Here is an 18,089-nt window from a genome sequence, read left to right on the forward strand (position 1 = left end):
CATCATTCATCCTTAGATTGCACAACTTATTCCCTAGGAAAAGTTTGTTTACCATGGATTTAGATTGATACAAAGCCCCTAACTTATCCCATAATGCCTTGGTTGTAACTTCTCTTGAAGCATTTAGTAATATTGAATTTGAGAGACACAACCAGATTGTGCTCTTTGCATTCCGATCCAACTTTTACTAGTCTTTTATTGGCATTACCATAGGTGTAGTACATGGATCCACAACAACCCACTAATGTTTGTCTACCATAAGATCTGCCATCTCGAGCTTAATTTTCCCATTAAATTTCTTGATCTCTATTTTTGAATTTCTTTCCATTCTTTTCTAGCACAAGAAACACCACCATAGATCTCTCGTTGAAATTGGGTTTATCATAGACCTAAGATAACCAAATCCTTAGCCACGAAGGCACCCCCCTAAAGCCAATAATCACTTTGATACCAAATTTAACTTTTAAACCTTCATAAGAAGTAATGCATACATAGATTCTTTGTAAACAATAAAGTAAACAATGACAGTCTCACATAATACTCATAGATTTACTTTAGAAACCCTTAATCAAGAAAACTAACAAAATGTTTAGAGTCACATCTCTAATTTTTATCATCAATCAAAGTCATCATTTACAATACACTATATGATCCTATGGCATCCAAAATCCCTAATCCATTGACCTAGATTAGAAGATAACATTAATTCCTTAACTATAATTAGAAAACCATGGGCTAAAAATCCACACACAACAAAATAGCCAAAAAATAAAATTGTGTGCCAAAAATCTCAAAAAATGGGTACAAAAAATGAAACATAGGGCTAATCGTGCAATGAATATAACACATACCCAATATAGAACACCAAAAGTAAAAATTGTAATGGATGACATATACATCACATAGTTACCAACCACAAGTCAAATAGTGTCCATAAGGCATGCCATTGAAATCATTGGCAATGTTAGTACCATTGCAAGGGAGGATGGGATACTATCACATCAACTTGTATCCAAAAGCCAACTTCTAGATTATCACTGTTAGTACCAAGTGTAGGATAACTAATATCGAAAACCAACAATTTTCCAACAAAAAATCCATCTATGCTTCAGTTAAAACTTCAATCTCTATCATAGTTCTACTATAATCCAAGTTTTACTCAAGGTGGAGTCTTTCAAAGGGGTTTTGACACTTTTGAACTAACCCTGATCCTTATATTTTTATCAAATATAATGGATTACTGGGATCATAATTCACATTATATATATATATATATATATATATATATATATATATATATATATATATATATGGGGTTCACGAACCCCGGAGATGATAACTGCTACGTCCACACAATATTTGTACCAGACAAATCCACCCAAAGGGATCTCTTCCTGTCGGCTCAACCACGGAGCCTGACCCCAATAGTGTTGAGAGAATTGAACTCGTGACCTCTCAATAACAAAGGTGTTTTAACGATAGGGACTCGACCAATTGAGCCAACCCTCATGGCTACGATAATATTAATATTAAAGTGAAAAGAAATTTCATCCACTTAATCCAAAGATTTATTTATTATTTAAAAAAAAATTCACACTACACTCTCACATTTTGTTCTTTTTAAGTCGAGTAGTATTTGTATTACACATTAATGAAAAGTTTACATCATACTCTATGTGCATTGGCTCGCCATTAGAGAAACCATACTAGTAGTATAACGATAGAACTTTTGTCCTTTTTAATTGTTTAAACTTGATAACAAAACCAAAATGATAATATTATCCATAACAATTAAGGGATTTACTATCAAACTTAAAGCTATCAACACTTATGATTACAATTAGGTTGGAGCTAGCATATGTAGCAAAAAGAAAAGAAGAAACATCTATCTAGATGGAGAGTCCACTTGAATGGTGTCTGGTATGTCACTCTCCTCATTGAAGGTAAATAACTCTAGGTCTGCCAACTTTTTGGCCATGATTGAAACCTTGTCAATCAATGTCCTAGTTTGCTTTTGCATTTCATCAATACACAAAAGAATCTCCTATTAGGTTTCAAATTGCTCCACTAAAACTCTACCCATAACGGTCTTAAACTACCAATAGATATCTACTATTTGCGTATACTTGGTCTATCAATTTCTCGTGTTGCCAGTGTTTGGTAGCCATCCACCAACCTCCTCCTCTACCTCAACATCATTAATACATATTCTTTGAATTTTGGCCTCTCATTTTGTATTACTTATTTCATTGCGAATATCGAGAGGGGTTGAATGCACATACATTGCTGCAAATCACTTTGCCAAACGATGAGCTCTAGAGCAAGAGGGGTTACGTTGAACCCTCTCACTTTTGCGTCCTCTGGAGCAATAAGGGTGAACCATGGCAACCAAAAGACCTACCAAAAAACCAAGTAACAAGGAGGGTGATAACAATAAACAATAAAGATTTGGGTGGCGACCACGATAATCTAGGAGAGGAGAAGGAAATCACAAAGAAAAGGGAGGAGTGAGGAGTTGGGAGTCCACAACCCAGGTGATCTAACCCAAGGAACAAGAGAGTATCTCAAATAAGTAAATATTGTAGGACCCCCACCAAGCTGGACATGAAAGAAATAATAGACAAAGAGTTAAAAGTAGGCTTGAAAGTTAGGAAAAAGGAGCAAGAATGAGACTTTAGTTCATAGAAAGTTGGGAAGAAAGGAAACATTTTTAGAGGGAAATAGGGAAAACCTCTGGTTAAGAGTGAAGGCACCAAAATTGAGAGCTAGGAGAGGACCTAAAGGAGTCAAAACACAACAAAAGTCCACAAATCAAAGTGTTAGAAGCAACCTTGGAGAGAGGTTGATTAAACCCAAATTGAAAACCACTTGAAATAACAATAGAAGGTTGCGCCACTGACTTTGATAAAGCCCACTGCTTCCAAGATGGAGGCAAATGCTTGAATACCCAACAAATGAAACTCCTCCACCAATAACTCACTAAATTAACCTGGGAGAAAACACTTGCAAGGAGCTCCACTAACCCAAGAAATAAAACTAACTAGAAACATGATGAGTTTCCAAATAACAGAAGAACGTTCGAACTCAAACAATCAACCTATCTATGAAAATACAGAGAATTCCAATTAACCAGAAACCTATAATATTTCTTACTAGCCTATAATATTTCTCACTGGATTCATTTATTCATTTATAGAGTTTTGAATATCAAATGCTCCTATCCAAACCATAAAATCATTTCAAACATACACAATTGCTATAATATTACGACTTCAAGAAGAAGCCACCGTAATAAACCATCCACTCATTTCCAACATCCAAAAGTCCATGTTCACTCATTTCCAACATCCAAAAGTCCATGTTCACTCATTTCCAACATGTAAATGTGATATCCCCATCTACATTAAAAAAACATATGGTATTAGTGCCAAGTAGTCATCATCTACGACGTCCACCACCCTCAACCATCCCATTCATTAATTATACTTTGTTTACTCTCTCACAAAATAATTGAAGTAAAATCAATCCCATTACACATTGAATAGGCTATGAAGAATCAGAAGCAGAAGAGGAAGATACTCCCACAGAGAATGCTGCGGTATCCCAAGAAATGGGGACCCAGAAGGAAACCACATCAGACAACAGGGCTTCACAGCTTCACCCAAATCAGGCAGAGAAGACAAACGAGGATCAGAGCATGGGCGGGATCAAACGGCACCACCAATCAGATACTTCAGATTCAGACAAGGAAATAGGCTTGCAGAAAGCAGAAACACAGTTAGTCATAACTTCGATCGAGCCCACCCAAGGAGAGTGGCGCAAGGTCGAAAAGAAAAAGGGAAGAAAAACTTGAAGTGTGAGTTTTACTCACTACTGAAACTCAGTTTTTCTTGCCTCCTACTTTCTTCTCTCTTTCCCTTTCTTCTTTCTTTTTCTTCAAATTGCACGTTAGTTTTGTAACGTTGCGAGGGGTGCGAAAGCACTCGTGCCCAATGGGTAGCTTAGTAACTTTTCATTTTTTAAATAAAAGGTTACCGATTTTTCCACTGAAAAAAAAAAAAAAAAAAAAAAAAAAAAAAACCTCTTGAAACACATATCCTATCATAAGCAGTGGTCTATAATGCCACTTTTTGGAAGCTTTTCCGGTGGGTTTTTCCGGTCAAAATCCGGCAGCAATTTATTGGAATCGCAAGTTTGATAGCTAGTTTCTGCACAATCAAAGCGTCCCAGGGGTTTTTCAGGGTGCTGAATCCAAATATGCAGTTAAAAAACCATTTTAAATAATACAAATCAAGATTTAACCTCAATTTTTTCCACCGGATTCCGTCACCAAAATCTCCAAAAAAATCACATTATAGACAACTCCCATTCATAATACTACCCCTCTATAATTAGACATTTACCCCAAGTGAAAGAAAGAAGTCCAACACGCTTATACGTGTTTATAATTTTTATTATCTATGAAAACGGAACAATTTATCCCTTTCTCCTAAAATAAGATATAGTTAGAATGCATTTTTACTCGGGGCAATTTTGTTTTTGACATGAGATTCAAACATTTCAAGAAGCGTGTATAAAACGGAGAAATGGAGATTCAGATGTTCGTCCGCCGGCATCGATTTCTTAGTGGCTGAAGTGTATTTTGATGGTTGACAGTTGAAATTGACTCTGCAAGGATGAGCGGAGGGCAAGGGGGATCCCATTCCTTGGCCTTCAGGGTGATGCGTCTCTGCAGGCCCTCATTCCAGATAGACCATCCATTGAGATGCGACCCATTTGATCTCATGCTCGGTGAAGATTTCTTCGATGATGACCTACAATCGCCTACAGCTCTGTCATCACTGCTTGCAGAGGATGATCAATCCAAAGAGAAGGATACCTACTGGAGGAGATTTGAACTGGAGAGCCCTCTAGATGCAATGGGCCTCTCCGGCCTCTTGGTACTCCCACAGGCATTTGGGTACGCAGCATTTCCTTCATCTTCATACATACATACCATTATCGTTCCATTCAAGCAAAAATTGCAAAGCTTTTTACTTATTTATTCATTGGGTGGCACAGTGCAATATATCTGGGAGAGATATTCTGCAGCTATGTTAGTGTTGGTAATCACTCTAACTACGAAGTCAGAGACGTGGTCATTAAGGTCAGTACTCTTTAACCTCATTAAATCCCATACTGTGATCCATGCTGCAGCAGGAACTTTTAAATTTCGAATAATTCAATATCTGCAATACCTTTGCTAGGCTCAATATATCTACCATCTCTAATAGATCATATTAAATACCCCATCAGAATACAAAAATAATGTGCAGACAAAATACATATCCCAAGATCAAAGGGTAAATTGGTAAGTGTAAGGCTATTGCCAGATAAAAGATATCACCAAATGATAGATGAGCTACCACTGGGGCCTGGGAAACTCTGATGAGAACAGAATTAGCATTATACATCTTCCATGTACTAATTTACATAAAGGACGGACGTTTATAGAAGAAAAGTACGTGGACTTGAGTTTAAACATTAGAAATACGTTGCAGAAGAATATTGGACAGGGCTGATGTGTAACACAGGATATATAAATTGTTGTTTTTCCACAATCCTGGTGTCTAGGATAGAATCATAAATCACCGAGGCTACCAAACAAAGAAGCACATCGAGTCTACTTTACACAGTAGAATATAAACAGCAGTAAATCTACTAGTGCACAAAAAATACACAACTTTTTACATGATATGTACAATAACCCAACTTTGTTATATTAATCCAACTGAATAATACAACAGTCTAGGGCTCCCGTACCAGGGATAATGGCCCTCATACATCCACTGATACAAGATATACAACAACTAGGGCTTGGTGTTTATCATGATTACCACCAATCTACCCAATACAAGATACTCTGATCATCTAGCTGATGTAGAGCTCCTCACAACTGCCTTGGTGTACCTTGTACACATTTGCTCGGTCCTTCGGCTCCCCATCTGCAGCATCTGCCTCTATCAATGCTCCAATTTCATCTGGCCACTGAATCTCGGCTATCCAATCTGCTCTCTCATTGATTGTTTGTTCATCAATGTATCTACTATCAACACATCGAGTCTCTTGTCGAATTGTTTACAACTCTGTTTGTGAACAACTCACAACTGTCCACTGTTTCTCCTCAGCTACTCAGGGACTTCTTCCCACTATAGTCTTCCTGCATTGCTCCAATGAAGACTAACATAGGGTAGGAGGGCTGCCACCTATCACCATCAAATGTCGCTTCTCCAATGATGAACATGGGCTGCAACAAACTGCTCCTCTGGCTGATCAGACCTATGAGCTCCAACAAATTGCCTCTCCTAGTAGCCCTTAGTCCATCAATGCACTGCACATAGGGCTCCACACTTGGGCACTTTCATGCTGCCCTCCAACAGACCTCAAATGCCCAATACAACACCAAACATCATGTCCTTCATATCTGCTCAATCATCATCAAACTAGAGCTCTGAAGATATGCCCTTTGTTCTGCAATAGAGGAGCTATTGCACAAATCTAGGCTCCAATAGACTGTTGTAGCATCTACCCACTGGTTAGGGCATCCAAACACTAGGATCACCCTTCCTCTTGGTTGCTAACATGCTCAAACTGTCCTCTTCTAGGACACTACATCACCTAGCATCCATCCATCACTAAGAGACCACTTGCAACTCCTTGCTGCTGCCCTCTTGCCTAGGGTTCTGTGCTTCTAGAAGATTGGTTAGAGCACACTACTAGCCCTAACCCACTGCTCCAACACTGTGTGATCTTCTCCCAACTTGCTGCCCTTCTTCGCTGCCTTTCACTGCCACATGGAGAGCACCCTGTACTCCTGTGCATTCATCTCTAGGAGCTATGGCCTAAGGGACAGAGCTTCACTAGGCCTAACGGCCCTCAAAACAGTCCCTCTACCATGTCGCTGCAACAACCATTGATCTGTGACCCTGCACAGAGAAGAATCACACCAATACATGCACAAAACACTACTCAAACATACCTCTTCCTCTCCTCAGGCCTGCGGCCTAGCACTGTAAGAGGATCTTCACTCAACATGCCTCCTTTCTTGCTGCTTCTGACCACAGACACCTGCAGCCTATCTGCACAGGTAATCTATACCAAAAAACAGAGAAAGTGTACTCCAAACTCGTCCTCAAGCTTCCTTGCTAGTCTGCCTTAGATCCACACCTGATTTCAGAGGTTTCTTGAATGATGAATGTTCCTTGGATGTGAGGAATGACCTCCAACGTCACTCCTTTTTATACATTTTCTAAGGGCTCCAACGTACTGCCCTTTGAGGGCTTGACAACTTGTCATAGGCCTCCTAACAGCTAGGCCGACCTTAACTTTGTGCCACAAGCCCACACCATAACTTCAAAAATTAATATCTCCACTTCTACAACTCGGATTCGAGTGATTTTCGTTGCGTTCGGTTAGTCTCGGAGTCTTCTATCAACTCAAATCATCACATGTAGAAATATCCTCATGGATTCACACCCATATGCTTGGGTGCAAATCCCACAGGCTTGGGTTTCACGCCCACAAGTGCTTTTGTGGCACTCCAACCTCCAAACCTCGAACCTAGGGCTTGGAGTACCTCCCAAGCTACAAATCTCAACATAAATTTCATGTGGGAACCTAATTGTGCATATTAGGCTAACTTAAGATAAGAGTAATTAACATGTATAGATACCCTAAAAGTAGATGCCATTTCCATAGATTTTACATGACTTCCTCTCCTTTATTATTGCACTCTTTTTCTTCTTCACATGAGTGACTTCATTTACAACATACAATTGAATAATCGTTCTTCAATTTGTGCAATTTGGCATCATTATTATGAACATCCTTCAAAACAGATGAGTTACCTCCATGATATTTATTGAGCTGTCCTAATGAAGAGAGAGGCCTTGCCTCACTTCTTGCATCATATTGCTAAGGTATCGATCCATCTTTTTAGCTTTACTATTAGCATAAAATAAATTGCATAATTATATTGAGTATCTTCCCTTGTAATAAGGAAGATAGTTCACATAAATGCATTGTCACGATCCTTAGTTTTGGCCCCCGAATCAGTGATTATAAGATACAGTGGCTCCACCTTTAAGAAGGAAGATAGTGGCTCTAGCTTTAAGAAGGAAGATAGTTTACATAAAGGTATCATCACGAGCCTTTGTTTTGGCCTCAAAATCAGTGATTAGAAGTCACATTGGCAATACCCTTTTTGATTTATCATTTATTGTTTCTTATATATCGAGGTGAGCTAGATCTAATAGGTTGAGATTGATCCTTACAGACCATTTCAAAATTAACACGAAAAAATCGTCATTACAAACTTTGTAACTATTACGGTTCACTATCGAGACAAGCTAGCCACAATAGCCCCTTAATTTTACGAGTGATGATAAATATGGAAAGTTGGTGGAGCCATAAATTAGTGTGTGAGAACTATGCGTGTTTCAATTGTTTAAGAATGGCAATAAATGTTGAATGACATCGAGCGTGTTAGTTTTGGCTGCATGGGAGATTTGATGATGGCCATACTTTATCCCTTACTCAAGCTATTGAGTGGGATGGATGGATTGCTAATTTTTCTATAAAGTTTAAGTAAGTTGCATTGCATGCTAACAACTTTCCTTCTTTCTTTTTATGTGTGTGTGTTTTGTGTTGCAAGGTGACAAGGGAATGATTCTTAATAATATGACCATCAAACCTTACAGATATCATACAATCATTCAATACTAGTTTGAGGATGTCATTCAGATAAGAGTTTGTTACTATGGTAGCATCTTATAAAACCTTGAGGCTTGGTTAGGAGGCGAATATGTCTGTGGGAGGAGACATATCTTCTATAGTGTTTGGTGAAGAAATATTACCCAAATGAAATGACTATATAATGACAAATATTCCATTAATAGATGATTATGAGATCCTCTAGAATTGTGATAGTAGTGGAGTTATACAATTTTAGGTCTGATACATTATCCAAGGAACATCTCCATTCAATAAACAATTATCTATATAATTAAGTTGCAAGTTCATAACGAGGACCCTTTCTTTAATTATGCTTTGCTCCTAAGGTAGTGAAAGAGGAGGCCTTGAACATGAAGGGCTTCATTTATTGATGACACTTCTTCCTTTGGAAGGTTCCTCCACTTAATAATTGGTGATAAATATGCTCTATTGATTACCTTAGACTATGTTGTTTTTGGATATGGGTGTGATAAGGATAAAAATTTTTGGACTATGGCTAGAGGGTCATGCCAATTATCCTTTGTAAGGGATAAAGTAATCAAGATATGGGTATGGTGGTACAACATGGGGGGATATAATCAATCATGTAATTATGAACTCTAGTGAGGAGATTGAATATAGTCAAACAAACTTCCCATGAGTTTGAAACACACATGGACAACACCACTCGATGTTCAAACTTCATTCTCACTGTCATGTGGTTAAAGAGTCCAGAGGATCCATCTCTACCTTCTTTCAGTATCCTGACTAGAGATGCCTAGCCCTCTTCATTAGGTAGATATTTAGACATAGATCTCATATCTTACATACCTTGCTTCACTCATGGACGATTTGGATGATCACATCACACTTTCAGGTTGATTTGGTTAATCAAAGCAACAAACGATGAGTTGAGTTTCAGAGTATTCCAGATAATAGAGCAGCAAGACCTCAGGACTCTCCTCAACCCTCCCCTTTAGTAGGGCAATTGGTACCCTTGAGATTGTTGCAGAGGTGCCGAACAACACATTAGTTCACTCACACCCAGAATGTCAGAGGGTTTAGTACGAGACGGTTCTCGAACAGGCCATCCCCCTGACGGGTTCCTCCCCAGCCCCAGTTGAGCAACCAAAGATTTATCTAGAGCTTCTTTCCTTTGGCTTCAGATATTAGGAGTATCCCTCACTCCTACATCCCACCCCGAGATCATGCAACACAACTCTTCATTGGATTCGAAGGACTTCGATAGGGAGCCATTGCCATTGTTGCCCCCTTGTTGTTGCTATCAGACTCGAGCATCCTCGACATCATTGACCTCTAGCCCTAGACTTATTCACTTGGCCTTCTACATGATCCAGTTATATACATGTTTATGAGGCTGTCCTATTATAAGGGGAAAAATCGTAATTTTATTTTAAAAAACAAAATTACATATTGTATATGCTCCAGGAGCATTCAATCATACCAGTCAAAACTGGTCTCCTAAAAAACAAAGACATAAGACAATAAAAACAACTTGGGACTAAGTAAAAATACTTAGTTACCCTTTTCTACCTTTCTTCTTTTCTACTTTCTGACAACCTCCTAGATTAGGAGTGGCATTTACAATTACTAATTGGTTCTTTTCTGCTATCATCGGGATTTCCTTATCTGAGTCTGAACTCTCAAATGCATGAGGCCTTTTGTAACCTCCCATCTCCTTTTCTGTAATATTCTCCTGGTGCAATACTGGTATTGAAGATCCTGTTGCTTCCGAAACTGTCGGGCTTGGTACCATTATTCCTTCTTGTTTGTCCCCTCCATCTGATAATATTTCTTGTGGAACTTGATTGACATTAGTTGTGGGATTACCCATTTCCCCTTTGTCCTCTTCTTTTGACTCGTCTGGAAACTACCATCCCTTGGGCTTTTTTGCTTGTTTCTTTTTCCTTCTTGAATCTTTCTTTGCTTGAGGGCAAGAATTTTGTAAATGACCTATTTGTAGACAAATTCAATATCTAAATGCTGTATTTTCAAAATCTAAAAACTGTGCCCAACACTTTTTGTCATGTAACAGATGAATGCGATCAGGTAAGCCTTTACTACGGTCTACCTCCACGCAAATTCTAGTGAAAGTAAATATTGCTTCTTCATTTCTTTGTGTATTTGTCTTTATGTACTTCCCAAGCTTATTTCCAATTCCTTCCAGTACTTTATGGTGCCAGACTGAAGAGGGAGATTATGCAATCTGAACCAAACTGACATTTTTGAAGCCTCCATTATATTGGCATCAAATTCCAGGAACCATGGAGTTATTAAAAGACCTGCAAAACCCCAAAACCATGGGCACTCTTTCAAGACAAAATCCCTATCCTTCAATGCTTCAAATTTAACAATGAAAAAGCCCCTGGAGCATAAACGAATATCACAATTTACAGTTCAAGTAGTAAAAATCCATTGAAATAGATCCATTGGTTTTGGCTAGAAGCCATTCAATCTGCATATAATTGCCTGGAATTGGAAGATTGTACTAATATCATTAACCTCTGAAAGATCTACTGCCATTTCCGGGACCTGATTCAATTGTTCCACTATGTAGGGACCAAGAATATTGAGAGTTTGATTAGGTTTGACTGAAGCATCAATGTTCCCTTTGAGGAAATCTTTGAATGATGTGGATCCGTTATGTTTCTGTGGGTTTAGATTGGGAGACCCTCTTCTCAGTCTCATGCTCAGTAAAATAGTGGAGTTCCTTCCCACTCCATAAACTTCCAGCGGATACTGATCTTGAAGCACCTTGCCCTCATATTCAAGTACTGAAAACCTGTTGGTAGACGCATATGAGACTAAATAGCATACTTCAGGTTTTCCACAAGATCCCGATCCCAAATCCAGAAAATAAAGGATTTTCCACTCAGATTTTTTATAAAATTTTGAAAAATTTCCTCCCTCTGCTGTCTCGTCACTGGATCTGCCAGATCCAAGGTTTTATGATTCAGATCTTTAATTGACAAATCCATATCTGGGCATTTAGTCTGGAAGGTTTGACCAACGATCAAATCTAGCTGCATGAATTGTTTCGCACCCAGATCTGAGGATATAAAATAATCCATTAACCCTGGCTTCGAAACCCATGGATGCCATGGCTTCGGAGATGCCGATGACCTTGCTTCCTTCTCGATTTCATGCTCAAATCTCTGTGATTTTGTAGATATTGTATGGCCATCCTCCTTGCCTTTGTCTAGATTTTCCAGAAAACGGTTTGGAGAGCACAGATCTAGTCTTACAGGGTGGATTTCTTCCAGATATATGAGCAGGAAAAGCAGATTTGCTTCAAGAAAGAAATTTTCTAGCGTAGATATCGACAATTAATTATATTTGCATGGTGGATCAAACCAAAAACATGTCACATCTATTGTGAGTTCCACTTGAGCCTTGATATTGAATTCACCAAAGGGAATCTCTGCCACCATCGTCTTCAGGAGGAGCCGCATCTGGCGTTTGCATTTTGCACGAGGGTATACACCCCTCAACTCCACAATTTCGCGTTTCTAGCCCTTACACATTTCTGTTGCCCTGCATTTCTTAGTGACGCCATTGCTGGGGACAAAAACCCTATTGCAAATGTAAACGACCATTCTCGCAGACCCTCGCAAAGCTTCCCAATAGGAAACAAAATCAATTTCCTCGTCTAGCCCACTAAAGAATCATGAGGCTGTCCTATTATTGTATCATTGTCATATCCCTTCTCAAACACATTAGTAACAGGGTGTTGCTACACAATTTTGCACATTTTTCACTAAGGAAGTGGGCCCCACACTTTCGACTTAGGGACTTAGGGGCCAAATCGACTTTATTTAGCTACTAGTGGAATGTGGGGGCCACCCACGTAGGAGTTCGAATTAGCCATTCGATATGCTTGGAGGGAAAATCAAATGGGTGGATGGAGGGGCCCACATGAGGCTAAGAGGGCCCAAGGAGTTATAAAGAGAGATCAGCTCTCATTTTGTTGACATCTGAATATTTGACAAACAAACTCACTCTTGTATGCTCTGCTGCTTAACAAGTCTACCCGTTGTTTAGCCACGAGTCTTCTGCAAGGAAGATTCAACCTCTACTTCGAGGGACCATTCATGCCTGCCCTTGGAGGCTGTTCCACAGAGATTGCAGGAGTTCTAGCAGCGATTCATAGCTCAGCCAACCACGCAGGGAAGGGACTGTGTGTTTTCTGGGCAGCTAGAAATACGCAGAGGTTGATTTAGTCACCCAAGAGGCTGAAAGTCCAAAGTCAAAATTAGAGAAATTCCCTTCTGGGTTTTTCTGGGTTTTGTCTAAGGAGTCTAAGTCTAAAAAGACATAATTTTTTGGGCAGTTTTTGGGTATTTTCCAGCAGGTCGAAAGTTGGCAGATGTAGTCGGAGAGTAGCGCCCAAGAGGCCAAAAATCCAAAGTCAAAATAAGAGAAACTCCCTTTTGGGTTTTTTTGGTTTTGTCCAAGGAGTCTAAGGCTAAAAGGGCAGAATTTTCTGGGCACTTTCCAGCAGGCCAAAAGTCAACAGATGTAGCTAGAGAGCAGCTCCCAAGAGGTCGAAAATCTAAATCAAAATTAGAGAAATTCCCTTCTGGGTTTTGTCCAAGGAGTCTAAGGCAAAAAGGGAAGAATTTTTTGAGCAGTCTTTGGGCACTTTTCAACGGGCCGAAAGTCAGCGGATGTCGCTGGAGAGCAGCTCCCAAGAGGCCGAAAATCCAAAGTCAAAATCAGAGAAATTCCCTTCTGGGTTTTGTCCAAGGAGTCTAAGGCTAAAACGACAGAATTTTCTGGGTAGTTTTTGGGCACTTTCTAGCAAGCCAAAGTCAGCTGATCAACAGTTTACTGGGACAACGCAGAGCATAGTAGAACAACAGTTGAACATCCATATTTCTAGCTATTCTACCTGGGTTTGGTCTAGCTTGTCCTTGAGACAAGTCCAGGTGCACTACTCCATTTATATATTGTACTCATGATCTCATATTTCATAATATATGGCTCAACAGTTCCAATATTACAGTGTTTCATGGGTGTTTGCTAAATGTTTTTAATTTTCCACTGTTGCACTGTTTGTTTAATTGGTTTATCACTTAAATTCCTGTTTAGGAACATTACAGTGGTATCAAAGCATGATCTTGGCCCGACTGTGGGTAACCTGTAAGATCATGGGAGATTTGGGCAGGTATGCACAGTGATGAGTTACACCGTACGCTACCCATGGCTCAAGGGATATTCAGTATGCAGGGATTCTGGGGTGGAACCCACTGGAGTGATGAGAGGTTGGCTCAATTGAGGAAGGTGTCAGACCAGATCCATCATTGTCCTTACAACATAGACACTAGAGGTGCACAAGCCGTGGGAATACAACCATCTACACTATGTGGGGAAAGCTGACAGAATTAGGGCACTAGATCTCCTGGAAAGGAGTAGGTAGGCCAGAGAAAATTAGAGGATGAGTCAAGGAGACAATTTTGTTGGTGGAGACCTGGTCTTAGACATCAGGGGCATGAGGAGGGGATTGAACATGAGGTAGAGGACACACGTGACTGTGAGGATCACATTGATATACCCAATGTGGCACAAGAGTCACCATTGTTGGAGGCCTCTTTGATAGCACCAGTTGACACCTTGTGGGAGAAAGTAGAGCATACACCCATAGGACCATCCATTGATGAGGTGTCAGGAAACATCCCCATTGTTGATGAGGAGCCAATAGATATAGAGTCATCCTGATCTATGACACAGTTGTTGGATGACAGTTGCCTACAGCTGACTGATGAGCATGTCTTTCATGTTGGGTTGTCTAGGGAGGAACAATTGGAGGCTCATGTCGAGCCCATGATGGAGGAGGATGTGCAACCATCCTTTGGGCTAGCCAATGATGACGGGCAACATAGAGACCACATGTTGGGATTTTAGCACAGTTCGTTTCAGAGGTACACTGACAGTATCTACAGCGTTATTAGCCCTTCCTTACGCATTGGATTGAGAGAGGCGAAATTGTCTAGACATACCAAAGGTGATGACCAGGGTAGAAGCACTGTTAGGTCACCTTTGCCCATTGGAGAGAGAGAGAGAGACAAAGCTACCTAGTCAGATCTCATGTGTTGACCTGGGTAGTGGGATGAGACGGCGAGAGTTTCACAAGATGCAACATCCGCATGTCGGGCTTGTTCTATGTGCTAGAGTTTGTGCATTTGATCCCTCTCTTGGGGTTGGATGGCGAGAGATTTTGAGTTGGTACCCGGTGGAGTGGGCTAGACTCATGGAGATGGTCGTAGTTCGGAGTAAAGCTCAATGGGAGCTCTCAGACATTGAGGGTGTTGGAGGCCCAAGTTGGCATTGGGATCCAGGCGGGGCTTCCTATCCGATATCAGACATGCGAGATGGCTATGGCATTGATGAGGTAGTCAACCCCATGCCTGAGCGCATGCATTCCTTAGGGGAGCTCCAGTTGACGCTAGTGGCCAGGTGGTTTGTGAGCAAAGTCCATTGGTTGTTTTGGCATGTTGGTTGCGCAAGATGATTAACATTCTTTGGCAGGTGCTGGTTCGAGGAGGTGGCATGGGTAGGCCACTAGACCGGATGTTGTATGGAGACAATGTTCTCCCATTGAGGTTTAGGACTTAGGGGTCATAGACGATCGGCACAACAGAGATACCCCCCTAGCAGGAGTGGAGTTAGGGTGCTCAGGTTTACCAGGATGGACGAGGGGACATGACACGTGTCATGGTGGGGTCACTATCAGAGTGGCAGACACTTTGGCACATGCGAGATACCATATGTTATAGGGTGGTATGATAGTAGGCAGTGGTACACAAGACTACACAGAGTTAGGTCATAGCGTTTAGTGTTATATAGAGGGATGTGGCCTGATGCATATAGACCCAATTCTAGGCCATAGCACCCAGTGGTGTGCAGGGCTATGCAACGAGGAGCAGTGGTTTGCAGAGGAGCATGGAGATACATGGTGGTATACCATAGCATGCCGGTTTACACTGTGGGGTAGGAGGAGTGACTCGCATCGCATTGAGGACGTGCGGGGAGTGACAGGTGCAGTGACACAGGTAGGACACAGGAGGGTACAGGATGGTATAGCCGTAGTCGGGGGTATCCAGTGGTGTACAAGGATAGGTTGCGGCATACAATGGCATTTCATGGAGTGCGGTGGTACTTGGTGGTATGCAGTGACACATGACGCGGTGCAACGGGCTCTTGGAGCTTTGCCAACAGGGAGACTTATAGATAGGGATAATAGGTGTACCATTGGACACAACTCACCTAGGATTGATGAGGACATTGTCGAGCATTTGCCATGTTTAGTGGAGGCAGGGCCTCGAGGGAGTTATCAGCAGATCCGAGGCAGAGAGCGGATCGTTCGTAGAATTACTCTTGAGCATTCCGACAGACTCTTGATCATACTCTTTGGGACATACCCACCCATCATCCTCCAGTGTTGCTTATAGTTGCAGAGAGTTTGGTTGTTTCACTTTGATACTTTACATTCAGGCAACAGGGCATGGGGGACTCACCCTAGGCACTTGGATGAGACACCACGTGTCATGGGCCAAGAGGAGACTCTCCAGTTGAGACACTTGGTAGCTGCACGAGTTGATGGTTACAAACTTTGGGATGGCATGGTTGATGGTCGAGGTAGCATATGTTCCACCCTTAGGTTCACACTTGGGGAGGTGACCGAGAGGGAGTAACATGGTGCTTTTTCAGTTGGACAACTTGGGGCGTTAGGGGAGCATGATGTGCGGAGGACAGTGGTCCTTGTTGGCATGATGATGCCTAGGCTTCTGGTAGTACCCGAGCACATCATCAGGAGCTGGGATAGCAGATCTCATTGTGATTTGGCAGGCACAGAACAACTGGATATTTGCGGCACGGGTTTTTGATGCTTAGTGCCTACCTATTGGATACCTAATACCTATAGGAGGCAGAGACGGGGCACAAAGGGGTCCCAACAACTAGCAGCGTATCACAACGACAAATAGAGAGGATTGGGGTTTGTGGACCTCCAATATGGTTATGGGATCCAGGGATCCAATGGATTGGTGGGATACTCCACTTCTCAGTGAGCATGGTCGGGATAACAAGCAGATTGATTCGTTCACAGGCAGACACATGGGCGATCATCGAAGTCCTCACTATAGGACAAGGCAGATTGTTGCTAAAGATTTGGGCTAGCCATGGAGTGATAGGCGCTGGCATTGTTGAGTCACTTTGGCAAGATTGGCCTAGCCTCGATCATCGCATAGATTATGGTCGAGAGTTATGGGAGAGGAGCTTCTGGTACAAGCATGCTAGGCAGTCATTCATGACCAGAGTGTCACAATGTCAGCAGGATAGGTTCCTTCTGCAATGGGCAGGGGATTCTGGCATAACAGGGCTGAGCAGTTCAACTACCCATAGAGGTGAGCTGGTTTCTACAGGGGAGGGTCATGTAGATCTTCCATTTAGTTTTAGTGATCCATTGATGGTGTGGGGAACTTCATCGATGTGGTAGGGTGATCGACAGGAGGAGATCAAGGGAGACCCGAGTAGACAGGGTTCAATTTCACCAGGATTGGATTAAATCTTCAGAAGTTTACTCTTGTAGTGCATGAGATGGACTATTTGGTAGAGCAACTTCATGAGGATTTGGGCAGAGTTTTACATCGTCAGGATGCTCTACTTATTGGTGATAAACACAGGGGTTCTAATGCCCATATCTGGCAGGATAATGAGTGGAGCAAGGGGGGATTCATGTTGATCAGGTTGGCTTGGGATCCTGGTATCGAGGGACTCCTTCACTATAGGATAGTACAACGATCAGGGACGATCCAATGGCACATTTGGGACCCTGGTGAAGTTTGCAGTGATAGTGGGGGTCCACAGTCAGAGAGGGTGTTTGTTCAGGCATTTCTTGGGGACAAGTGATGTTTGGTGCATTGGAAGAACTTGCCAGATGAGGATGCCACCTGGGAGGGTGAGCATATTTTGGAGCACCCAACTTTGAGGTTGCTTGAGGGCAAGCAACATTTGGGAGGGGAGGACTGTCATGTCCCTTCTCAAACACATTAGTAACAGGGTGCTGCTACACAATTTTGCACATTTTTGACTAAGGAAGAGGGCCCCACACTTTCGACTTAGGGACTTAGGGGCCAAATTGACTTTATTTAGCTGTTAGTGGAATGTGGGGGCCACCCACATAGGAGTTCGAATTAGCCATTCGATATGCTTGGAGGGAAAATCGAATGGGTGGATGGAGGGGCCCACATGAGGCTAAGGGGGCCCAAGGAGTTATAAAGAGAGATCAACTCTCATTTTGTTGGCATTCTAAATAT

The 18,089-nt window shown here is 41.5% G+C and overlaps 1 protein-coding gene across 2 annotated transcripts in view; it reads left to right on the forward strand.

Moving 5' to 3' along the window:
• Positions 1-4,522: 4,522 nt before the first annotated feature.
• The window catches only part of LOC149151218 (trafficking protein particle complex subunit-like protein), a 315,768-nt gene continuing 302,201 nt past the window's right edge, over positions 4,523-18,089 (forward strand). For both annotated transcript variants that reach the window (XM_089439733.1, XM_089439734.1), the window contains exons 1-2: positions 4,523-4,960; positions 5,062-5,146. In XM_089439733.1, the coding sequence (XP_089295859.1) occupies positions 4,677-4,960; positions 5,062-5,146 (369 nt within the window). In that variant the 5' untranslated portion in view covers positions 4,523-4,676. The remainder of the gene's footprint in view (positions 4,961-5,061; positions 5,147-18,089) is intronic.

This window comes from Pinus tabuliformis, chromosome 9, assembly GCF_031772625.1.
Source record: "Pinus tabuliformis cultivar Carrire ecotype Pingquan chromosome 9, CPIR1, whole genome shotgun sequence".
Taxonomy (NCBI): Eukaryota; Viridiplantae; Streptophyta; class Pinopsida; order Pinales; family Pinaceae; genus Pinus; species Pinus tabuliformis.